The 25,638-nt window shown below is 44.4% G+C and overlaps 1 protein-coding gene and 1 long non-coding RNA gene across 3 annotated transcripts in view; both read left to right on the top strand.

The window, feature by feature from the left end:
- The first annotated feature begins 268 nt into the window (after positions 1-268).
- Positions 269-2,870, top strand: HEY1 (hes related family bHLH transcription factor with YRPW motif 1). Its single transcript, XM_005479395.4, has 5 exons — positions 269-716; positions 821-896; positions 969-1,052; positions 1,166-1,247; positions 2,035-2,870. Exons 1-5 carry the CDS (start codon positions 499-501, stop codon positions 2,616-2,618), a joined length of 1,044 nt encoding a protein of 347 aa, XP_005479452.1. The 5' UTR covers positions 269-498; the 3' UTR covers positions 2,619-2,870.
- A 3,351-nt stretch (positions 2,871-6,221) lies between these two features.
- Positions 6,222-25,638, top strand: part of LOC141731032 (uncharacterized) — a 49,565-nt gene continuing 30,148 nt past the window's right edge. Inside the window, exons 1-3 of one of the 2 annotated variants that reach the window (XR_012582934.1) lie at positions 6,222-6,918; positions 7,106-7,262; positions 12,834-13,060. This is a non-coding gene — a long non-coding RNA (uncharacterized LOC141731032). Of the gene's footprint in view, positions 6,919-7,105; positions 7,263-12,833; positions 13,061-25,638 lie in introns of those variants that run through there. The other variant, XR_012582933.1, reaches the window with a different exon arrangement.

Here is a 25,638-nt window from a genome sequence, read left to right as displayed (position 1 = left end):
CCATCCACACAGCACCCACACCGGCTCCCCAGCTGGGGACATGCCCTTTCCATCCATCCATCCATCCATCCATCCATCCATCCATCCATCCATCCATCCATCCATCCATCCATCCATCCATCCATCCGTCCGTCCGTCCATCCGTCCATCCATCCGTCCATCCATTCCCCCCCCCCCGCCGCGCCCCCCGCCGCGTTCCCACGGCCGCACCTCCCCGCGGCGGGGGCGTGGCCTCGGCAGCGGCCGGCGGCGATTGGCTGGGGCGGCGGCGGCGGCGGCCAATGGGGGCGGGCGGGCCCCGCGCGTGGCGGTGCTGTGCGGCGGGCGGCGGCGGGCGTGCTCTGCCGGGCTGCGTCCGTGCCCGCCGCCTCCGCATCCCTCCCTCCCTCCATCCCTCCATCCATCTGTCCATCCATCCATCCATCCATCCCTGCTTCCCTCCGTCCCTCCCTGCCTCTGCCCGCTGCCTCCTGCCCGCCCGCCAGGCGTGGGAACTCCATGGGAGAGACGGGCGCCGGGCGAGGCGCGGGACGCGCTCTGGGCGCGCTCCTGCCGCGCCCCGCCGCCCGCCGCCTCCCAGAGGGCCGCCCGCGCCCCGCCGCCCCCGGCCCCGCCGTCGGTGCCATGAAGCGGGCGCACCCCGAGTACAGCTCGTCGGACAGCGAGGAGCTGGATGAGGCCGTCGAGGTGGAGAAGGAGAGCGCGGACGAGAATGGGTGAGCTCCGGCGGGCTGCGCCGCGCCCCCCACCTCCCCTCCGCGCCGCGGAGCCCCGGCACCCCCGAACCCCCGCGGTGACCGTGTCCCGCTGCTCCCCGCAGGAACCTCAGCTCGGCCGCGGGCTCCATGTCTCCCTCCACCACCTCGCAGATCCTGGCCAGGAAGAGGCGCCGAGGGGTGAGTGCCCGCCGGCCGGCCGCGGCTCCCCGCAGCCCGGCACGGCCCCGCTGACCCCGCTCTCTGCCCTAGATCATCGAGAAGCGCCGCCGCGACCGCATCAACAACAGCCTGTCCGAGCTGAGGAGGCTGGTGCCCAGCGCCTTTGAGAAGCAGGTAGCGCCCAGCGACCCTCCGGTGCCCCCCATCCCTGCCCGGGAGGGAGCGTCACCCCTCGGAAAGGTCTCTGGTGCTGCCTGAAACGTTTCGTGCCTTCCCTTCTCTCCTAGGGATCAGCCAAGCTGGAAAAAGCAGAGATTCTGCAGATGACTGTCGATCACCTGAAAATGCTGCATACAGCAGGAGGGAAAGGTAAAGTTTTGTGCGTGTCAGAGTCAGCAGCCCTGCAGGAAGGCTGCTGGGAGAGCAGCGCATTCCCGAGCATTGGCAGTGCCTGCAGAATGTGAACGGCAGCTCTCTTACGCTTCATCAGGAACGAGGGACTTTCTCTACTTCACAAGATTTGTGGCATCACTTGCACTGAAAGGTTTTGCAGTGCTAGCTGTGAGGAGAGAGTTGTTCTAGAGGAGAGTGACTACGTCTCTCTAGCAGTGTGTCAGCACTGAGAAGTGAATCAGCTTTTGGCAGCTTGGAAAGCAGTTATTATTGGTGTCTAATGCTTGTTTCTCTAATTTTCTGAAAGTTCAGAACAAAACTAGGAAAAAATACAGGATGAAATAAGTAAAATGCTGAAAGGCCCTTTTAAGAAAAAAGTACTTTGCCTGCTCAAGTCTCCCCTGATAAGTTAGGACTTGTGTTTCTAATGAATTTCTGTGTGCTGTGGTTTAACTTGCACAAGGGAGACAAACGGAAGGAACAAAAATACTTTCCTCCAGTGTCAGTGGGTAATTCCAGTTTAAAAATGGCAGTTTGTGCCTGGTCTTGGGACTTGCAGCATCACAGCACAGATATAAAAGAAAAGCTTGTTAAACAAAAAAGGAAGAAAAAAAAAAGAGCTTGGCAGCTAGTCTATGGTTGGGAATACTAACCACATCCAACTGAAATATGCTTATAGGGGAGGGTGGAGTGGGGAGGCTACTCGTAGACAATGACTAGAAAACAACATCTTAAGACTTCATTCTCTGTTCTTTTCTCTTAGGTTATTTTGATGCTCACGCTTTGGCTATGGACTACCGGAGTCTCGGGTTTCGAGAGTGCCTGGCTGAGGTTGCTCGATACCTGAGTATCATAGAGGGTCTGGATGCCTCTGACCCCCTGCGGGTGCGGCTCGTGTCTCATCTCAACAACTACGCCTCTCAGCGGGAGGCGGCGAGTAGTGCTCACGCCGGCATTGGACACATTCCTTGGGGCAGCGCCTTTGGACATCACCCTCACTTACCTCACCCGTTGCTGCTGGCTCAAAACGGGCACGGTAACACCAGTACTACAGCATCTCCCACAGAACCACATCACCAGACCAGAATTGCTGCCCCACATGCTGAAACTCCCTCACTCAGAGTGCCCCCAAATGGCAGCGTCGGACCAGTGCTCCCCGTGGTCACATCTACCACCAAACTGTCTCCTCCTCTTCTCTCCTCCATGGCATCTTTGTCTGCGTTCCCCTTCTCGTTTGGCTCCTTTCATCTGCTGTCCCCCAACGTGCTGAGCCCATCGACACCAACGCAGTCAGCGGCGCTCAGCAAACCCTACAGACCCTGGGGGACTGAGATTGGCGCCTTCTGAGGGCTGACTCTTGAGCAAGGGTGGGAAAGCCTATAGACCTAGCTGAGCTGGGTTGTGCCACCCTTACAGTTGAAGTTCTTAGTAACTGGGACAAAGGTACAGCTTCACCTTAACTGAGTTTGTCTAAAAACTGTCTCATTGGATTTTTCTTTTTGTTTTCTACATTTTTGTATTAACAGGTTGTTTGTTTGGTTTTTTTTTTTTTTGATAGTTGCTGAAGTTGTCCAAAAATAAAATTACAATAGTGGTTTGTAACAACCACCTATTATTGTTAGCGATGACTTAGTTTTGTTACTAATTTTTCCAAGATCATTCTTCTCAGAATTTACAAGCTGTGTTTTTGTTAGTATTTTGACACTGAGATGTTCTATAAAGAATTACTCTTTTTGTAAACTATATTTGAGTCGTATATTTCTGAGCAAAGCGTTGACAAATCAGATGGACCTGCTTGACCAGCTTTATCTAAGAGCCCAATTCCTCTTTCTTCTGAAGCCATTTGGTATATTTGACAATCTTACTCTAGTCCCTAGTAGATATTTACTCACTTCTTAGAACCATTACACTATTTCTTCCATCAAAAGGAGCAGTGTGAGTGGGGAGGGCACAGAAGTCAAATTGCATGCTGTATTGGTGGTGGGTTTGGGAATTAAAGTTGTCACCTGCAGTAATCTCCCAGCCAGTCACATGCATCTTCATTCCATAGGGCCAGATCCTGCTTTGAGTTACAGTGGAGTAATTGTTCTGCTAGCCTGAATTCTTGGGTATCTGAGGTCAGACTCTTCTCTGTCAGCTTCATATTTTCAGCTGAAACAGTTGATGCTGGTATTTAAGTAGCCAGTGGAATGGTACAGTGGGAACCTGTTCAGTGCACAGCCTTGTTTAACAGATGCATCCTAAGCAGGTGATGTTTCCATTGTGCTTTAGGTGCAGTTAAGTGCCACTCTTCATTTTTTAAGGGTTCTGCTGTGTTCTCGTGTGCCTGAGAGTGTGTGCATGCACATGTATTTTGCTTGATTTCACGAGAATCTTGATCTGAACAGGTTTATTGAGTGAGTTCCACTGGAAGGGGTTTGCCTGCTCTTGTATCTGTGTTGTGGCTAAATAAAGGAGAAAGAACAAAGTATTTTAAATGACATACTTGTCTGATATATATCAGTGGAGAATTCTGTGCCTGTGGGTGTCCCAGGAGATACTGAATGATTGCTACTTAGTCCTGCTGTGGCCATTTGTATTTGCTCTTTTCTCAGATATTACGGCATGCGTAGCTTTGCTAGCTGAGTACATGAAGTACCACAGTGCCTTGGAGTAACAGTCAAGGGAAGGAAAATGTAGGATTTCTTTTGCACATCACTTTTATGTGCCTGGCAGTGCGTGGGCAGGTAGTGAAGATAGGAGGGTTTCTGCTAAAGAAGAGGTTAAAGCTGCACTGCACTTGAATATTCTTAGTGACTTATATTAGCATTAAAAAGTGATCATCTTTACAAATACAAAGTCCTTTTCTGTGTAACTCATGAACTTGTTATCTGTCCTGTAGCTCTGGAATGAAGTTTTGTATGTTAGAATGAGGTTCAGACCACATTCAGTTCATTAGTGCAGAATCTACCCCAAGTCTCTGACTGATCCTGTATTTGTTTCTGAGTGCTACCACCAGTGTCTAACACCTTTGCTTGAAGTAAAAACCTGGCAGGATTACAGGCAGATAGGTTTTCTCCTGTGCAGTCTGTCCTACCTGCAGAACTTCTGGAAGTACTTTACTTCTTTCCTGCACATTTGAATTTATAGTGCACTTGTTTTGGTAAATGGCACATCCTTGTCTGGATTTAGCTGTGCCAGAATAGCAGAAAGAACTCGGCCCTGTGGGAGAGGAGAGCTTTGTTTAAAGAGGGGCTCTTGGGCCAATTAAGGAGTGGCATTGATGAGAGACTTTCTCGGAAGAAGGGTTGCTGTGAGGCTGGAAAGAGCGGGAGAGCATTCAAGTGCGTAACCTTGTTTTACCTTCCTTCTGGGGCTGTAAGAGACCACTGCTAGAAATGAAATGCAAAACACTGTGGGAGCTAGAAATACATAGGTGTTATTAAGGAGAGATTATAGAGCATAGTATTTCATGTAGAAACCTGAAATAAGAGGCTGTAAAATTCCAAATCCAGTTTCTTTTCACAGTGTGTATTGTCTCCTGTTTAATTACGCTCTGCCCTGTCCCTAACAGGTTTTTATAGCAAATTAACAACTCCTACCTAGAAGATTGCTATAGTGCACGCAACTATTCTTTAGATCTTTTAATAAATGGCAATGCTTCTCAGCCTTTTAATGGTTATTTCATTGACATTCAAATGACTTTGCCTCCCTCTAAATAGCTGGCTCTTTTGTGTAGAAAGACCCCTATAATTATTTTTGTCCCACTGTCCTACCCTTGAATGGACTTCAGAAGCAGACTGCAATAAAAGTTTTGCTGCTGGTGTTTGTCTCTATATCCACTGTCTTCTCTTTCTATTACCAATGGCAAAGGTATTAATGAAAAGTACTAATTCAACTTTTGCAGTAATTCTGTATTCATTTTTAGGGATTCAAAAATCTACTGATTGTTATCATAGAAAGAAATGAATGAATTCTAGCAACTCACAAAAACTTGTAATTCAAATGGGAAATGCATGGCCCAGAAGCTGAAACACCAGGATTGTAAGTCCAGGGCTACTGCCAACTTTGTAAATCTGTCTTAGCAATCACTTCATATACATCTGTTTTGCCAGCAGTGAAACAGGTATGACAGTGTTTGGTCTCCTTTCTTCAAGAGGCAGTTACAGTTGGAAATTTTCTCCATGAATGATAAATGCTGTTATTTCTTAAAAACTACAATTCTGAGACATTCTGCTATTTTTTCTTTCCTACAGGATGGTAGGTTTCTAAAGAGAAACTGAGAAAGGCAAAATAAGCTTGGTTCTTTAGGCCATAGACATCTCCAGAGTCCAAAAAGGTTTACTTGTTTACCCTATTGCAAAAGAGCAATTCAGGAGCACAAGCTTAACCAGAGGGATGCTGGAAAAGAAAGGAAATGCATATGTGCCTTGATCCTATGACCCCCCAACGATCTTCAATTGCTTTGGATGAAATGTGTCCATCTGGAAATCCTCAGGCTAAAGCTTTGTGCAGGATGTAAGATGATGTGGTACTGCATATAAGCTAATACTATCCTCCTTTATTAAGGAAGCTGGCGTGGAGTGCAGAATGAATTTAAAAGGCTGGTAAATGCTGCACAAAACCAGATACAAACCTCTGGAAATCCATTCTGTACTTTGGCGTAACGGAATAGCTGATCAAAGTGACATGTTTTAGCTTTTGGAAAGAAGCTGTCAGTAGGTCTTAGGACACTTTCTGTTCAGCGCTCCTGTCTTAACACTAGTAGCATGACAGAGTTTATTAGGATCTTGCTGAAAACCCCATGAATCCTGCCTATTGCTCTCTTCACTCACACATCAGCATGTGAGTCCCCAGGTGACAGGAGCCTTCCTAGACTATTGCATAGTGGTGGGAAGTCTGCCAGGCTTTTTTTTTTTTTTTTTTTTTTTTTTTTCTCCCAAGCAACAAATAAGCTCTAGTGAACACAGATAAACTGAAATCCTTCTTCCTGTTTTATATTGTGTGCATACTCACAAATGTTTATTGCCAGAAACTCCCAGTTTGGATTGCAACACGCTCTACATGGCTCTGGAATTCTCTAGTGAATGATGTAGAGGCCACGGGCTTTGTGCTGGAAGGCAACAAAAATTATGTACACAGCCCTTTTCTCAGGCCTTACATGAAAGGATGCAGAGATGGATTGTGGTGTTTGTGACTCAGTACACCAAGGCACAAATATGTTCATGTGTTAACCAGCCTACCTAACCTTGCAGGGTCTGTGTGTGCTTTGCCTGTAACCGAATTACTCTCTCTCCTCTTGCCCGGCTTATAAATAAAAATTAGAACAATCCCTTTCTTCTGGAGCCAGGAGATGTGGGCATTGACTCATGCTTGCAATATAGTAGCGTCTGCAGTCATAAATGTTGAAATGCCAGTGCCTTGGAAGATACAGATCCTCGAAAGTGTCTTTTGGGAGTCTGAAATGCTCATTTGGTGAAGGCTTTTATTAAGGAAGTGCTTGGGTATTAGATGTTGTTCTCTTTTTCCACCTAGTCCTGTGAAGTTTTTTGTCTAGCAAATTCTACTGATTATTCATGCAGCTTGAAGGAGTGGACCAAACAAATTGCTTTGCTCTGACCCGTGCAGTGTGCAGTCTGCCCAAGGCTTCCCAGCAAAGTTCGTAGAGGTAGGTTCCCTTCCTGCTGTTTTTTACTTTTTATCTCAACAAATCATGTAACACAGCTGTATAATGCAGGAGGGGCTTATCTAAGGACAGCTGAGCAGTGGGGGCATTCTGCCCTGCTTGTGGACCCCCTAACCACATTACATTGTTTGGACCTTTTCAGAGTCTTTCACCAGGCTGCTCATTTCAGGTGAAACCTTCTGGCAAGGAAGGGGAGGAATGCCTGGAAGCAGTTCTGCACACCTCCTGCTCATTGGGGCAGCTCAGCACAGGGAGGACATTGCAGACCACACTTTTCTCTCTGCACTGAAGAGACATCTTGGAGCTTTCCAGGTGGCTTCTCCAAGGTAAGCTGTAAAGCCCAGGCACAAACATTAACAACAGGTTAAACAGGTACGTGCATTGCTCTGGATTGCTCTGCTTTCACAGATGGAAGGATGTTGGGAGTAGGAAAGTTGGTGAAGCAGCTCTGCAAGAGAATGGCAGGAGGAGGAAGGAAGGCTGATCTGTAGGATCAGAGGAAAATTGAGGCTGTGAACAGATGAATGAAGGGATGCATTGTTTGCATTGCCTGTGGCAAAGATACAGAAATACCTGACATCAGATGAAAAAATAAGCTGCATGCCAGTATGTAGAGAATTTAGAGAAGGTAGTACTCAGTATTCATAATTTTTCTCAGTATGAGCACCATACAAACAGTGAGGCATGTTATTTAAAACCAATAAGGTGCTGAAACAATTCATGTGAATGTTTTCATTGAATTTGGTGGGTCATCCCACTGGCTAAGGAGAAACCAGGGCTAGATGGACATCAGTGGCTGTAAGAGTGCATCACAGCATGGCGTGCTGATTCCATTTGTACAGTCCAGTCAAGTAACTGTAAGGAGCTCAGGGAATTAAAGCATGAGATGGGGCTTGACCCAAGTTGACAGAGAATTTGAGACATCAGAATAACTGATAAGAGCATCTAGTGACTAGCAGCCACTCAGCCTTCATCAGCAGCTACCACCTAGCTGTTAGTGCTGCCACTTAGCTCCTGGGTTTTGATATGGTGTTTCTCAGCATGGATTAGCCATTTATGTAGATATGAGGTCTCCTTCACAACTACATGTGTATGGCAGGTGCATGTTCTGACCAGTTGTGGGAAATGAGCCCTTCTAGTGAAGGTGAGTATGGAGCCTCTTTCTGAGTCGTCTGGTAGAGAGAATGCAGGACTTCTTTCTTGTTATATATCTGCTGTAGATAGTGCTGATAATGACTGGGTAATCCTCTCATTGTCACCAAGCCTGACTTCTTTAACAGCAGAGGCCATTTCAGAGGCTGGATTTCAGTAGCAAAAGAAGAATGGAGAAAAAATGTCATTTGTTGCTGTTCAGGGATGATTATGTGAAAGTTAGTGGGATTGGATAGTGATTAAAAATCTAGCAAAGGGAACTGCAGTATGTGCTGTAGGAACTCTTTTATATGCTGCACAGCAGGTATATCTGTTTTTTACTTTATCAGGAAAACATCAATGTGATTGAACAATGTTCCCTGTATGATGTAGATGCCTAACTGTCTGTAGATTGCCCCTTTGAATTTCTCTGGGATTCATTGCGTCTTCTGTTAGGAGGAAATTATCAACAACAAGAGGAAATCCTGTACTAGTACTGAATAGTCCTTATTTTAAAGGTACTTCCCTTCTTGTGGGAATTGTATATAATCAGAACAACACTCCATAAAACAGATGAATTATTTTAGAAGGAGACAGGTCAGCCTTTTATTTAAAAGGTCTGACGTTATTGTACATAAGAAAATCAATTGTTAGAGTGGATGACATTCTTCCACTAGCTGCCTGTGCTTCCCAAAGGTGGGGCAAAGTTTAAGGCATTGGTAACAGGAAGCCTGGGCTCCTTAGAGACTTTCATGTTTTCTGGAGCATGCAATGACAGAATGACTCTTTTTCTTCCCCAAAATAGCAGCAGGAATAAGAATTGTTAAACTTTACCCTGTTAAGGATTGGAATAGGTAAAGATGCTAATGGTGCACATACCTGTGGGCCAAACCCAAATATCCACCACACTGGTGTGGGCAGGGGAAGGTGCGTTAGTCAGTGTTGTGCTGTAAATGCCATGCAAGAAGAAAGAGAAGCTCTTCTGAAGACAAACCCTTCTAATAGACCTCTAAGGTCTGGCCCTCTGTACTTCAGTTCCAGCTGCACAGACCTTTCCCACCACATAAACCAGTATGGGCTGAGCAGGGGGCAGGTGCAGCTCCCACAGGAAGCCAGAGGCTGAACTACCAGGTGGCTACAAATATGTTCTGGGATGTGGGGCACCAAATTAACCAAGCACACCAAGAGGTGTGATTGCAGATGTAAAGCTAAGTGGTTGTCATTCCCTCACCTGTTAAATCTATGCCTGCTTCAAAGGAGACAGCTGAAATCCCACGTACTCTGCTCAGCCAGTCATCAAGCTCTGAGAGCCCTGAATGACTAAGATACTCCATGAAAGAAACAAAAGCAAAATATGTAATGGGACTCTTCAGGTTGTTGCTGGTTTAAACAAAGTTTGTCTAATTTTTCTCTCCTCCCTGGGAGGTAGAAGGCTCCCTGCTCCTTCATGGTGCTGACAGAGGTTTGCAGGACCCCTCGGACCTGACCTCATCCTGCCAGGAAACAGACTGAAGGGTTATTTTCTGCCCCTGCAGCACAGCAACATCCCAGGCTGAAAGCACAGCCTCAATGGCAGGGCTGGCTGAGAGCCACAGGGGCCCGGGACTGGGAATTCCCATGGTCTGCCACCAGGGACAAAGCTGAAGGAGTGACACAACAGGTTTCCTGGTAGAAAAGTCCCTGTGGTTTTTTGTTTGCATCGGTATCTTCATAATGTACTAGTGAGACAGTCTGACTTTATGCTTTTTTTTAAATAAAGAGGGAGCAATAATGAAATTATTCTTTAGCTTTCATTTTGGCTGTATACTTTTTAATGGGGAAAAAAAAAAAGGTTCAAAATCCCCATCTTATTGCCAGGTCTTCTCCTAGGTACTGCAGCCTTCTCTCCATACTATTTTCATTGCCTTTCATGAGATAGATACCCAGTCTGTACTAAGCAGTTGCTGAGAAAGCTGTGATTCAAGCTTTATATAATGCAATACTTTTTATACCAGTCTGTTGGGAAGCAGCCTGTTCAACTCAGCTATCTGCATTGCATTAACTTTTATAACCTAAAACTCCCACCAGAAAGGAGATTTTTATGAGATTGCATTTGACACATCCCCAAAAATGTCCCTTAACAGCTATGTCTGACTGACTGAAAAAGGCTAGAGAAGACTTTGCCAGGGGCTAGTGCCACCTCGGATTTAATTTTTGGTGACAATGTCTGCTCCTCACTCATTTGTACTGTTGCAACACTGCTGTTAATCCTGTGGGACAGGGAGAGAGGATGAAGGTAATTTTGTACACTGAGCTTCTATGCAGCACCTAGCCTGACTTTGCTCCAAGATCACAGAAGCTGCAGAATGAAGCAGAGTCCACGTGAGTGGGTAGGGTACCAGGGAAAAGTTGAGACCCCTTTTATGTTGAAGTCTAATTCTAAAGAGTAGGTTTTTTATTAATAAACTCTTTATCCCCAGGGCTTTTTCAGTCTCAACCTATCCCCAAAGTCAGGTGACATTTGCAGTGTACTGTGGAGGTATAGCACCATATTTTGGGTAAGAAGTTGGGACTCAGAAAGTTGAAAATCAAACAGTTGAGCTTCTTGGCAGAGGTGTTTCAAACTGGGTTCATTTTTTCTTCAGGAGTTCTGCAGCAGTTCTGGATTCAAAGCACAGCTGCTCTTGATTTTCTGGAAACCCCAGAGGGTGAATAGTTCTTCACATCAGCCTGAGTTATTTCGCACGTCAGAGTTTCAGCATAGGGAACATTTAGGAAGGCTTTTCCTAGTCTCCTACAGCACTTAAGGAAATGTAACTAAAAAAAAAACAAAACAAAAAAAACCCCCCAAACAATCCAGTTCTCTCTTTACCCTCAACTCTAAGACTGTATTTTCCACTCCAAAGTCTCCTAACACATTTAGCTATTTCAGCAACAACCAGATTCCTTTACTACACCCTGAAGAAAGGAAATCCAGCCAGTGTTTGGAACAAAACAGGTTTTGTAGGCAAAATTAATACTTCCCTCAGATGTGTTTTTTTTGGTGTTGACTTCAAACCTCAGCACTGTGTTTCTAACACAGTCTTTTGTGTGTAATATACTAGGTGTTAAATAAATTATTTGAAGCCATGGCTTTACTTACGATATCTCAAATCATCATGTGCATGGTTTATCACTAGAGCTGAAGGTCTTCAGTACTCAGACCCCTTCAACAGGGAGAGATAAGTGGTGACACACATAGGTGATCTTCATGTGGACCAGATCTGGGTAAGAATGGGTTTAAGGGGAGAAAAATACCCATGTGAGGGCTCTGTGTGATCATGGGGCATGCACAGCTGAAGACTCTGCTGAGATGGCGCAGATTGCCATTGTGGCACTGGATCATGGTAGGGACATGGCAAGGTGCCAGCTGGGATCCCAGTGGAAAATGTGCAGTAATAAAAATGTCTAGGATGTGAAAATTGGCATTTAGAGTGCAGCTTTGAGCGGAGTTAAAGGCATGAAAGGAAACTTGTTGGGACTGTGGAAAAAGGCAAGGGCTGAGAAAAGGGGCCCATGTGTGAAAGGAGGGGATATTCCCCTCAATCCTCCTCACAGCGCCAGAAACATCGTGGTGCTTTCCTACCCTGTGTGATGTATCAGTTGCTTGGACACAAGAGATAGGATCACCATCAGATAAGGCTGAAACTTTATTCTCACTGAAATTGCCTCTGCTCATGAAATGGATGTAATTACCTGGATGAGAAGCTGACAATAAAACATCACTCCTTTTGCACAAGGTGCCCCAGATCCTGAATTTCTGCAGACACAGCTGTGCTCTTACAGCCTTCCCTGGGCACAAACAATGCCACAGATTATTTTCTCCCTAACCAATTGCTTGCTTCCCTCTGTTGCCTCTCTAGTTCTACTGTCTGATACCAGAACAATGACAAATGTACAGCACTAGTAAAGGGCTAGATGCTTCAGCAAGGCATTTGTGCCCACACATGGCTCAGTTGCTCAAAATGGCCAATCTCTGACTTGGAGTGATGTATTCAGGGAATGAACAAGGAGCCCTTCTAACCTTGGGCAAATGGTCTTCACATGATGATGTCAGAGGAAATAAAAAAGGCAATTAGGATTTGTTAGGACTTGTTTTGCAATCCTTTGTAAGGAGAGAAAGACAAAATCTTAGAGTGGGTAGGAAAACTCTTTTCTGGAGGACATACGAAAATAGGTCAGTTGTGTCTCTTCTTGGGGAGCGTACAGAAAACACAGATTAGTATCTCTGGAACAATTTTGGTTTGTGCTCTGGCTTTCACAAGAGGAGGAAGGCTGTGAGGCAGCAGAGTGATTGCAGCATTCAGTGGCGCGGCCCATGGGAGCCAAGGAGCGCCGTTTGGGGCGGGGTTGGGCTGCACAATAGCGACAGGGCTGTTTGGGAAATGCTTTCAAACAATTTTATGAGAGAGAGAAAATAGATGCCTATAGAAATAACTTTTACAACTCTGTTGATTTAAAAGAGAATGAGAGTGCAATGAGGGTGCTTTTGTTCCAGCAAAGAACTTTATAGTATGTATTGTGCCCTGACGTCTCTGTGGCTCTCTGCATGTTGGGGTGCAATGGGCTGGTTCTCCTGGGTTTTCCTTCTTCTCCCTCTGAGGCCAGCAACTGTGTCAGGGCTCAGTTCTAACATTTGTGGCATAAGGGAAAGAAGATTTCTTTAACAAACCAAAACAAACAAAAAAACCTGTGCAGAGACTTGGTACCATGGGAAATAATTAGAAGTTTCTCCCTGCTGTCTTCAGGGGGATGAGATCACAGTTGCAGTCGGAGATTGCTGTTTCTCTCTGGAACCTGTGGGATAAAGTCTGACATGGCCAAAATGGACAAATAATGAATTCAGTGCCACTGAACACTGAGATATCTCTTACAGTAAGTAATCTAGTGTCAGAAAATATCTTTCTATTCTGGAGCTGTACTGGTATCTCCATGGAGCAAAAGCATTTCACTACTGCAAATGCCTATTCCAGATGACAGGTTATGGTTATGCTCTGGTGAAATAGTCACTATTCATAAGTTTGAATTATGTGTTATTAAAAAATGAGAAAATAGTGGAAAGCATTGAGCACACTGAACTGTCAGAGTCCTGCAGGCTCACAGACAGGCACACCTAAAAAAATAACAGCATTTTCAGGCACCACAGCAAATCCTCCCTCCTGGCCCCTGAACCTCCTCCTGTATTCATGGAGATAACCCAGCCTGCACATCACGTGCAAGGGATGACACAGTGTGACCTAAACAACATGCATGCCTTTATGGTGTCCAGGTGAGCAGCAAACAATCAGTATCAGCAGTTTCTTTCCCAACAGATATTTTTTTTTCTGGATAAGTTATTGAAGAAGTGAGATAAGGTTCAAACCATGTACACTGCTAGTCCCAAAATTAAACCAGATCACTTTGACTTTTAAGAGTCAGTGATGCCTTGACAGGAGAGGAAACTGATGGCAAAGCACAGTGGTGCTGGCCAGAAGGTTTGCATCTGGGCAAGAGGTATCTGTGATACCTCTCATATCACTAAGATGCCAGAAAGAAACCCCAGGCTTCTGGGAGGAAATGTTTGCCATCTGCTTCCCTCTGTTGACTGAGTTATCAAAGTACACCAAACTTGGGTAGACTGAAAGGCAAACTTCACAGACAATAAAGTGGGGTGGAAAGGCAGACAATAGGGCAGATTCCTGGCATTTGTGAACTGCTGGAGCTTTGCTCACAGTACTGCAATGGCTGAGGATTGGCCTACTTTGCTATTAGTTTAAGCAGCCCCTTTTCTGTAAGACCATGCTCTCAAAATGAAGACATGCTTTATGTGTACACACTTTCAAAGGTGCATCACCTTTCTCATGTCTAAATAATAAACACCCCCCCTAAACTTTTCTTGTTTGGCAGATCAAGCTGTCAGTCACTGCTGGCACTTGGCCTACAATCAGGAAGGAAAATGAAGTAGCTTTCTTGTTCTAATGCTGTTTTTAAAACACCAGCTTTGTATTAGTCACCACAGCTACCAAATGTGGGCAGTGGTTCAGGAGAGCTTTCCAAGAGTATTGCTTTCTGCCACTGAAATGTTGGTAAACTCTCACTGGCTGTAGGACAGTTTCCAGTCCTTCATTGGGTGCTATGGAAATGAAGTGTGCATTATAAAGACCCTTCTATTAAACCCTAACAGCTCATTTGCACTGGAGTCAAACTGCCTAATATCCATCATCCTGTCCTGCTCTGCCTTGGCCACAGAGTATACATTTCCCTCATGTGGGAGGGGAGAAATGGCAGCAGTGACTCATACTTGACACTTATGTCATTTGACATTAATACCATTTCCACTGGAGACCCTGGCTTGCAGTTTCTTTTGTTTTCTGACTACTTCTCCGGCATCTTCCTACGTGACTTCGTGTTTGAAAATGCTGGAAAGGGATGCTCTCAGTTGGCATAAGATCCACACAGTTTATTTTCTGCTGGCAGAAGCATGCCACTCAAAAGGGCTTCAGGTCTCCATAAAGCACCCGTCAGATTTGGGCAGATTTATGTTTGCACTGTTTGCCTGAGATGCACTGCACAGCAGCGTGTCTGTGCTCAGAAACAAACTTCACCCGGGGCAAAGGCACCTTCATGGGCTTGACACAATCCTCCTCTGGGTGTACAGGTAACTTTGAGGGCTCCCCTGAGCTGGTTGGAAGAACCCTGCAAGCTCTGCTTTATCTTCTGAGAAGTAAGGTGAAGTGACAAATCACCTGCTGGACACTTTTTCTCAGCTCACCCTATACTGAGATGCTGCTGCTTGGGTCTGAGCTTAGAAATACTGGGGACTTCTCTAAGGGAGTAAATCACTTAAAGCTTTTTGGCAACAAGATGTGATCATCTGCCCATCTGCAGAATGTATTGGCTGGCCACCACCTGGTAGTTGTCAAAAATAGCCATGGAAAGTTGCCTGGCTACAGAATGTGCCAAGGAATGCTTCTGCTCTTTCTTGGTGGCCTGTGATCAGAGGCACGAGCTGATGCTTTGCTTGGCTCTGCTCAGCAGAGAGATGTTTTAGGTCTCTGGTTTTAGCTGTCATCACCAGTCATCATTTGTTGTTGTCTTCACTTCAGACCTGCTCCAGTATATAACAACTATGAGTGGAATTGCTCAAAGGTCAGCCATCTCTCAACACTAGGATGAACCAGATTCTTTTCTCATTTGGCTCCTACATGGTGCTTTGCTCACTTGGAGTATCCTGCCAGAATATTAAATAATCTTAAATTATGTGGGATTGCTACTGAGCTCCCCTACTCCTAGCAGTTTCTTGTGGTTCTCTTAAATGTTCTGGGTGATGGAACACTGGGAGCATGTAGAGTTAAACCAAGTGAGCATAAGCATTCTATTGTTTGCATCTTTCTCCAGAAGGGCTGATAAAGAAATTTCTCTTTGGGGTGGGTGAAAATAGATAATCTTTGCAATTGCCTTCCTGCTTTTGGGATAGGTTTGTTTGGGGCTGGGAGCGATGGTAAAGCAGACAAACTTCTCCATGCAGGTTTTTTTTTGCTGCCAACATGAGCCCGGTTGCCTGCATCCATCATATGAGGGCATGCTCTTACCACATGCCATTTCTCAGGTACTTGGTTGGAATGTAGAGTCTGCTGCTGTTTTTATGCCTTGGACCAACCCTTCTATTCTGATGGCTTCATGAATAGCACAACAAGGATTGATAAACTCATTAGAGCTTTTCCTGGCAAACAGGAAAGTAGGAGGGAAGCAGCTCACTCAGAAAGTTCATCCATGTCAGAGAATGGAGAGATGCAGTTTCTGAGCTGAGCCACACCTGAAGTCACAAGTATTTAACCAAATCACTTCTTCTTTTTTCATGTTTTTTTTTCCCCTAGGCAGCCAAGGACAGTATTTAATTTGCTGATACTGCTTCCATTTCTGTTTACAGTCAGATACAGCTAATGCTTGGATACATGTGATGAATGAAAGAATGATTGCCACAGTTACAGATCAACAATTATGTTCTTCCCATTTTAGGCACAATTATGCCGTCGTATCTAAAAAAAAAAGGGATATAGGTCATGGTGTGTGAATTCTCTTACTTACTCAAGTGAGTCTAAATGTTCCTTTTTGCAATGATTCAGCTATTCAACTATGGGCTTTTGAATGACCTGTTTAGTGCCTGATTCAACATTAAATAACACAGTGGAACAAATTTCTGTTTGTATAAGGGAATATTCACATCAGATCCTTTATTAGCCATGCAAAGATCAAATGAACAGCCATACCTCTTAAGTGCTATTTGGTATTTTTTTTCTTTTATGAAGTGTACAGTTAATTTTAAACTTTGTGGTTTTTAAAGTGTGATCAAAATACAAACACTTAAATTTATATCTGAAAAGATTTTACTTTGAGGGTCCATTTATAGTGGCTGTTATATCGCCATCAATTTTTCTTTAGAATAAGAAAAAACAAGATATTGTTTCACCACCAAAAATTCATCCAATATTCTCTCAGGGATGAAAACATGAATGGCCAAAACAATTAAATGGCATAGCACAGAATAAAATAGAACAGACAATTTCAGTTGGAAGGGACCTACAGTGATCATCTCATTCTAATCCCTCAGGGCTCACCAAAAGTTAAGGCATGATTTTAAGGGCATTGTCCAAATGCCTCTTATACACTGACAAGCTTGGAGCATTGATCACCTCTCTGTGAGGTCTGTTTCAACAGACTGAGGTCTGGTTGACCACCCTGTTGGTAAAGAAATGCTTCCAGTGCCCAGTCTAAGTCTGCCCTGTTGTCCATTCTCTTTTAAGAAGCCATAAAAGAGGTCCTGGCTTCAGTAAATTAAGTAAATCAGATTGTGATTAATGGGAAAGAGAGGGAAATAAACTTTTTCATAAGTAATTTTGCAGATCCACAGCTGGTTTTGAGAGGGAAAGTTAATTCTTCATAAAGTAGAATACTTCAGTTTGACAGCTACTGGATTCTGTGCAATTCCTTGTGTGTGACTTTAACAAGTTTCCACAGGGCACTGTTTCAAGAAGTGCACAAAAATTGATGAGGTCCAAACACCAAAAATGATGTGTTACCTTGTTATTTGTTACTTTATTCCCTTTTCCAAGTCCCAAAGAATGACCTGCATTTGCCATGAAACACTTCTACCAGCATTTGTGATATCTTATGTCATGATGGACAAAATACATAACATGGGGTAAGCTAAAGCATACTTTAGAAACTCTCTGCCTTCTCCTTTATGTATTTTTCTCTATCATGGCCTCTGAGAGTTTGTTTGCCAGAAAATATTAAGCAGTTTGTAGTAAGGGGGGAGTGTCCTTCCCAAAATATTCAATAGCAGTCGAGAATTTAATGGATTCCCATTCTCTCATTCTCCTGTGGTTGCTGTACCAAATGAAGCCCAGTGCCATACACAGGGGATGAGCAGCTTGTAAGGGTACCCAGGGCTTGTAAGGATACCTGGGGACTTGGGTCATGAGAGAAGCTCACTTAACTAAGATAGGTAGCATGAGAGTCATCTGAACTTTGAGGGAGAAGGCAAAATTAGAGAAGCTTTAATTTCTGCTTTAAGTAGCTGTAGATTTAACAATATTTATAGTAACATTATCTGTGCTTCCAGCAACTTTTCAGAGACAGTCTAAAATCTGCTACTGGTGGTTGAGTACTTGCAGCTGCCTGAATCCAGGACATTTTCAGCAGAACCACCCACCCACCTGGCTGGCTTTTGATAAGTAAGTGAAAATAATTTAGGATTCCATATGGAGTTGTTGATGCTCTGTAGATTCTATGACTTCAGGGGCATATCATAGCCAACATCTATGAGGAGATGGACTTGATTTCTCCAGTATCCTTCCTATGGAAAGTGCCATATTTGTAATGCCATAGTAGACTCCTCACATTTAAATTTTATAAAATATCTACAGTTACTGACAGGGTTACCTCTTTTGACATGAGCAGCTACCCAATGCAATGCCATGACTACCATAAATACTTGTATTTTCACCCACATATCCACTTGATTTTGCCTTCTTAAAGCCTCCTGCTTTATTTATGACCATCTCTAGGCTTTTTCTTAGAAATACCCATCAGGATGGTGACATTCATGAGTCTTACCTAGTTCTGAGAAAAACTGAAGTTATTCTGACACTTCTCTAGGCATTTTAGTATAGTCTCAAATGTATAGTATTTCTTCAAGACCAGTGGCTGAATAAAACTGCAGCTCTATCTACTTCCACCTCTATTTTCAGTCAGTTCTTGTCTGCCTAAGTGTAATGGAGATAATTTTGTATTTAATTTCTATTTACTTTCTTTTAAGACCACTGTGAGCATAGTGGTCATTCGGAGAACAATAAAGTCTTAAGAGTGATGCAAAGATGCAAATTCCTATTTTGAACCTTTTTCTTAGTGAGATAATATGCATTGTGAAAAAGCTTTTGTGATTTCAGGCAACTATATCTTCTACTACAAGGCTAGCAAGAAGAAAATAAATCATTGTTAACCCCAAAATAATGAATAAATCATGGAGCAGAATAAGGAGAAAGATATTTTTTCCCATGTTAGGCAAACCAAGAAAGATTAAGTTTCTGGGTATGGCCATGCCAGGAATCAATATTGAAGTATTTGTGGTTGATTTTCACTGCTGGGAGAGAAAGTGCAATTCCCCTTTCCACAGAAATCAAGATGCTGCTTAGAAAATGGTGTGTTTCTGTTTTAATCATTCATTTTTGCTTACACCTCAGACCTGCACATCATCCTATGCTGGGCAAAGGACTTTACAGCTCCAAAATACAGACAGAGGTCTTCAGGAAACTAATAAATTTGGCTGACTTCTTGCTTTTGTCCTGCCTTTAAGCCTACTGGAAAGTAGTCTGAAATGTGATGGAAAGAAAAGGGGATATACAGGTTACACCTATGTGTTCCACATACCTGGGAAGAAATTATCTTCAGTGTAGAAACCTCTTTCCCTTCTTTTTTTTTTTTTTTTTTTTTTTTTTTTTTTTTTTTTTTTTTTGCCTCGAAAATCCATAGAAGAGTGCAGGTAAAACAGTATCTGACTGCAGAGTTGTCCCCCTGTGCTACAGTCCATGAGAAAGGAGAAATTCTCTTTCAGTGCAGGGAATTTTTCTCCTCTAAACTAGGAAAGATCTAATTTCTCTCAGAAAGGAGAAAAATTACGTGATGAAAAAGCAGTTCCTATATTTTATTGGTTCAAATAAGAGGAGGGGATTTTTTTCCAGTATTAAAGCATAGAAAATATCCAGGTTTTCCATAAAATCTGTGAGAGGGCTCCATGCTTGCAGCAGTAAGCAGTAGCCTCTCAGGATGAGCTGGAGCCTGTGTGGCTGTGCTTCAGCAGCCAAGTCCTTGCTCCCAGCATCCTGGGACTCCCAGCCTGGCTGGGGAGGATCCTGGTTTCCAGCTGGCTGAGCTGAGCAGGCTCTGAGCCCAGGCCAGGAGCGTGGGGCTGTCGGAACACACCCCCACACTGTGCTGCAGGTGCCCTGGGCAATGCAGGGGACTCTGTGCAGCCAGGACCTCTTGGTGCCTCTGGGAGCATGAAACGTGTGATGGCACTGAGGCCAGCTGGTGTGAGCACCCTGTGTCCCAGGAATGATCCCAGGATGCCTGCCAGGAATGGGGGACTCCCCAGCCCTGCCTGGCATCTGCCAGGTACAGCAGCATCTTGCACAGGTCAAAGGAGAGCCTGTCAATATTGCAAACTCTGCATGGTCCAGAGCCCTGGAAGAAGATGTCCAGTCTTGCCTTCAGCTTCAGTGTGGAGAAATTCTACACCGTGGATAACCACAAAACTAATGGGAAACATTGAGGAGGAATCTCTCTGATATCAACATTGTAAATTCCAGCTTGGTTTGCCAATGAGCTCTATCAAAGCTGTGGAGGTGCACCCCTAGAGAACAGAGAAGCCTGCATGCCTTCAAAAACTCATCATGAATACTTCCATAGGAAAAAAAATTACATTTTTAAAACCAGTCCAACCACCTGATTATTGTGTAAAAGATGAGGGTAAAAATGCACTGTGAAATGCAGAAGTAGCCTCATTTCTACAGTCAGGTCTAACATGGAGAACAGTTGGCCAGAGGACAAGCAGATAATGCCCAGTGCTGGTGACCTGCTGTAAGCTGGGGAGCACAGGGCACACGCCCCTGCAGTGGTGTCAGTGCTGGACAGCATCTTGGATGGGTTCAGAGTGCAGTTCCCAGCATGCCTGGGACCCTGCTGTCCTGGTGTTAGCTGGGATAGAGTTAATTTTCTCCCTAGGAGCTGGTACCATGCTGTGTTTTGGATTCAGGGTGAGAGCAGTGTTGGTAATACACTGAAGTTTGGTGAAAAGTGCTAACTCTAAGTCAAGGACTTTTCAGCTTCTCTCACCACATCACTTTGAGAAGGCTGGGAGGCACAAGGAGATGGGAGGGGACACAGCTGGATCAGCTGACCCCAGCTGCTGAGGGGGATATTCAATGCCTTATGACATCTGGGCATTGGTCAGTGGATGGTGAGCAATTTTTGCTATGGCATTATTATTATTATTATTATTATTATTATTATTATTATTATTATTATTATTATTATTATTATTACCTTTCAATTTCTGTCTTATAAAACTGTCAACTCATTAATTTTACTTCTTTGTTCCCCAGTTTTCTCCTCCATCCCACTGGTGGGGGGAATGAGCCGGCAGCTGTGTTGTGTTTAGTTGCCTGCTGGATTAAACCATGACTTCCATGCATGGATCACCTTCCCACAGGACCCCTCCTGAGGTGCCAGGGATTGGGGAAATTCAGAGCAGAAGCAGCATCCTCCAGCTTCATCTTTGTTCTCCCCCAGCTTGGCTGCTGCTGCTGGTTTGCTGCTGTCTCTCAGTGGCAGCCATCAGCCTCCTCTTCTCTCTGTTTCCCAGATGACATCTTTCCCTGCAGCTCTGCCACAGGCTGTGCCAGCATGGACAGGCACCCAGGGAGATGCTGGGTGGGTCAGGCTCCCTCCAGCACTGGTAGGGTGTCTGAGGAGCAGGAAAAGGCAGACTGAGCTGGCCCTTCGTGGGGACATCCAAGGTCTGACAGGAACTGTTAATCTGAGCACAGGCTGTGTTTGCAAGCAAGCAGCTGTGCTGCCTCCAAACCTGTCCCTGGAGGCAGAAGATGTGCTCTCATCCAGTGCTGCTCCCAGCTCATACCTGTGTCAGGGAAACGTGCACTCTGTGCAACCTGCTCATGGACAGCTCTTCACATGCCACTGCACTCCACCATTCATTTCAACATTTGCAAACATCTAAGTGCAAAACACAGTGCAGAAAGGGATGCTCCACTTCCCTATGCTGGCAGCATCACCCTTTTTCAGCCTGTGTGAAATCTCTCTGAATAGCAGTGACGTTTTCCTGCTTCCATCCAACCCTCAGGAGAGCTGGTACAGACTTGCTGGGAGCAGGAATCAACCTCTAAGCTCCAGACTAGGGAACAGCTAATATTAACCTGCTTATTCATATGGCCACCTTATCCTTTAGTTTATTTTAAATGTCTGCCCAGTGCTGTATTTTTAAGGAAATGTAGCAAAACCAGTGAATTTTGAAGAGAAAAGTGTTATCTTTTATGTTTTATATAAACCCAAGCCCATATTTTAGGGTAAATATGGAACATCTGATTCCACATAGCAGGATTTCAGGATTCTGCAGAGGCTGAAAGGCTCTTCAAAATAAAATTTGCCATCTATAGCTGCCTAATAAATAATAAGAGATTGCCATCTTCTGGTCAGAAGCAGTTGTACATGGGGAAATTTAGCTTTTGTGAATATGTAGAAATTATTATCTAAATAACTTACTGGAAAGCTGTGTCTTTAAAGAACTAATATTTTTAAAATGTATTTTGATAGGGTGAACTTATTTTTCAAAGTTTGTTTAAAAATCCATTGCAACTATCACAGCTAAAAGAAATTTAAGTTGTAGCTTGGCTGTTTCCTCATATCACATTTGTCTGGCCTGTATCTGGGATAATGCCTTTCATGTCTCCATCAAGAATTTCCCAGGATCTCCTTTTTCTGTGACCCATTTCACCAAAGTCAAACTGCTACAACAGGAAGACATTTTCCAGCAGCTACTTACTGCCTCCCAAAAGAAGGGGAGCGTGGACTTGAAGCAGGCAAATGTTTCCCTAAGTAAATTATCTATTATCGGCATTCCTATGGTCTTTGAATAGCAGCAGGAATCTCCATGTATCTCCCAGGAGGAAAACTAAAAGATCAGATGGCATCAAGCACAGCACTGGAATTATGAATGGCTACAGCACAGGCATTTTACTGCACACTGGAGAACCCCCTAATCCATGGATAATCCAAGCATATTCTGGTTCCTGTTGCTCACAGAGCTATGGATCACACACACACACACACACACACACACACACACACACATATATGTAATGTGGGCTGGATTTTAGGTTCCTCTGTCTTGTGTCCTAGTTCCAAGCATTGGTGTGGGGATGGAGAAGGAGTTCTGTGTTTTTCAAGGGGGACAGCTTCAAGGATGGCCATGCTCTCTCCTTCACTGGGAGATGAAAACTACTTTTCAAATGTGAGATTTGTTTCACAGTTCATTTACCCCCTAATCTGCTGAGGGTTTCTCATGTAGCTTCTTTTGCCCTTCCCTGTACTTCAGACATTGCTTTTATAATTGTCTCAGTCTCTTTTCTGAGCTGGCTGCTGTGCATTATGTTGCTTTCTAGACATATTTGATGTTTCAGTAATGCAGGAATTATCATAGTCAGGAGTGCTTCTGATGGTGGTGCTGCAATAATTCTAATTCTGGCTGCTCCATGCTCCACACTCCACACAAAAATATCAGTCCTTTCTTTGGACTTACAGCTATCTGTGGTCATGCCACTCCTGTTAGAGAGGAGTTAAACCTGAAAATGTCTGGACTCAGGCTTCAGAATTCAAACCCACCATTTACCTCATATAAAGTGTCAACTGTGCAGCAGATGGGATGGATATTCTTCAGAGAAAATCCTTGCAATCAATCCCTGGTGTATTCAGAGATGCTCTCCCCTGTAAACTCTGACCACTGCATGGCAGTATTGCACCAACATAACTGCGTTACCAGCCCTGGGGCACTGGGAAAATTACCTGAAATTGTTCCAATATCCCCCTGGTAATATCCCCTCTGCTGAGTGAATGTCTCCTCTTCCCCACCGCTGGAATATGCTCAGGACAGGGCATGTGGTGCAAGATGGATGTGGGGCCTACCTGTTCCTGCTTGCTTCTCTCCATCTAAACCTGATGGGAGGGTTTGATTTGACATGATGGGATCTGGCAACAGTAGGATGAGAAAGATATTCATGCTGCTCTAATGTCTCACTCCTTCTGGGAGAGGGGAGAGAAGTTTCTCTCTTCTCTGCTTAGTTTAGGTGCTGGGAGTAAAACTCTCCTGTGCTGATCACAGAGTCCATCTCTCTGTCAGGGCTGCTGGGTGGCAGGCAGGCAGCTCTGAGTGTGTGTACAGTGTTGCTGTACATCAGCCACATGTTTGGGGATTCTGGAGTGAGGGAATGGGCAGACATTGCTATTTGGCTATACAAGGGTTAGCATTTTCTTCCAGTCATTCTAAAACAAAGCAACAAAAAACCCTCCATGGGACAAGAAGCATGATAACAAAGGGGAGAGAAAAGGCATTGTTTTCAAGTTCTGTACTGGTGGTTGATTTAAACCATACATCCAAACCTTCTGACTCTGGAAATATTTGGAGGTTGTAGCAGGGTTGGTCTCTTCTCCCACCTAACAAGCGACTGTACAAGAGGAAGTGGCCTAAAGTTGTGCCAAGGGAGGTTCAGATTGGACATTGGGAAGGAATTCTTCACAGAAAGGGAGATTAGATACTGGAATGGGCTACCCAGGGATGTAGTGGAGTCACCATCCTTGGATGTATTTAAGGAAAGACTGGACATGGACTTAGTGTCGTGGTGTAATTGACATGGTAGTGTTTGGTCATAGGTTGGACTAAATTGTCTTTTCCTACATAAATGATTCTGTGACTCTGTGACTCTGATATTAGGAAAATTTCTTCACCAACAGGGTTATCAAGCATTGGAACAGAAGTGGCTGAGTTGCCATTCCTGAACGTATTTAAAAGATGTGGAGACGTGACACCTAGGGATGTGGTTTACTGGTGGAGTTGGAGTGCCAGGTTAATAATGCCAGGGCCCAATAATCTTAAATACCTCTTCCAACCAAAATATTCTAGGATTCTAGAATTGGTTTGACCATAAATTTTGTGGCTTTGGTAGGACCACAAGAAGTGTGACAGGTTTGAGCCATTCCTGTTTGATTACTCAGGCTGTTGCCTCGTGGCAGCTCTGACACAACGGATGAGTTAACCAAGAGGAGATCTAACCTTAACCAGCCTGGAGTGGCATTCCTTGGACCTGCAGAGGTCAGAGGCCAGAAGTGCCTCTCTAGATGTGCTGCACAGCTCTGCCCTGCTTCTGAGGCATCACAGAGCCCAGTAAAAGGAGGAAACATCTGTGTGGTGCAATGCCAGTGCTCCAGCCTCCCTCCCGTCCTGTGGGAGGTCTCAGGCAGTCTGTGGGAAATGTTCTGCAGCTCAGCAGCAGCTACTCCCAGCTCATGGCATGGACTTGGGCATCTACAGTTAATCAAACAAGAAGCCTAATTTTTTTTGATCTAAAAGCCCTGAACCCTTTGGTTGCCATTGAATTTAAAAAGCCCTGTCTTACCCCAATGGTGATACTTTAAAAGCAGGTGTTTTATACTTATATTTTCTTACTTTTCAAGGAGATTCTTTATCTGAAGCTACACATGAAGAGAGACCCATGGCCACAATGCACTTTTTCTGGCACAAGCAAGGAGGAGCTAGAAAGGCAGTACTAAAGTAAAATATAAGGAAATGTAAAGAAGGAGTAAAAGAAGGAAATGGCTATTCTGCAGGTCTCCAGATATTTCTTTTTTTTGCTATTAGAGATTAAATAGGCAGTGCATTTGCAAACAGGCTTTCAAAGCATAGTTATACATTAATAAAATGAATTGTAGACTCTCCACTGTTCAAAGAGCCAAGTGAGCAGGAGCAGAGCATGGTTTGTGACCTGGGGCAGCAGCACTCCCACTGTCTGGATCTTCACTCTTTTCCCTGGTGCAGCCTTGGTGCCTGTCAAGAAGCACTTCCCAGGCAAAGCACAGTTCTGTGGCAGAGTGAGAGTGTGCTGGGGACCATCCCAGCTGGCACTTTGGGTGTGGACACCCTTTTTGGGAGGAAGAGAGTTGAACCCCATGGCGGTAATGCAGGTTGCCCTGCTTGGCTCAGCAGCAGAGATTTGTTCTTGGCTTGTTCTCTGAGCAACCATAGCCAGGAAGACAAACAGGAAAAGGTCTTGAAGTACTTCCAGAATTTGTTAAATCAATGGAGAGGGAAAACTGTAAGTGGCTTGCCATTGGGAAATGAAAACAGAGTCCACAATCCCTCAAGCTAAGATCCTGGACCTTAAATTTAATTACAATAATGTCTTTTTTTTTTTTTTTTTTTTTTTTTTTTTTTTTTTTTTAACT

The sequence above is a fragment of the Zonotrichia albicollis genome, chromosome 1 (genome assembly GCF_047830755.1).
Source record: "Zonotrichia albicollis isolate bZonAlb1 chromosome 1, bZonAlb1.hap1, whole genome shotgun sequence".
In the NCBI taxonomy this organism is placed as follows: domain Eukaryota; kingdom Metazoa; phylum Chordata; class Aves; order Passeriformes; family Passerellidae; genus Zonotrichia; species Zonotrichia albicollis.
Note: the sequence above shows the minus strand (reverse complement) of the source record. Positions and strands in the feature narration are given on the sequence as shown.

Coding starts and splice junctions, on each gene's coding strand:
- HEY1 (XM_005479395.4), top strand. CDS start 499: ATGGGAGAGACGGGCGCCGGGCGAGGCGCGGGACGCGCTCTGGGCGCG. Junction 897..968: donor CCAGGAAGAGGCGCCGAGGG/GTGAGTGCCCGC, acceptor TCTCTGCCCTAG/ATCATCGAGAAGCGCCGCCG. Junction 1,248..2,034: donor GCATACAGCAGGAGGGAAAG/GTAAAGTTTTGT, acceptor CTTTTCTCTTAG/GTTATTTTGATGCTCACGCT.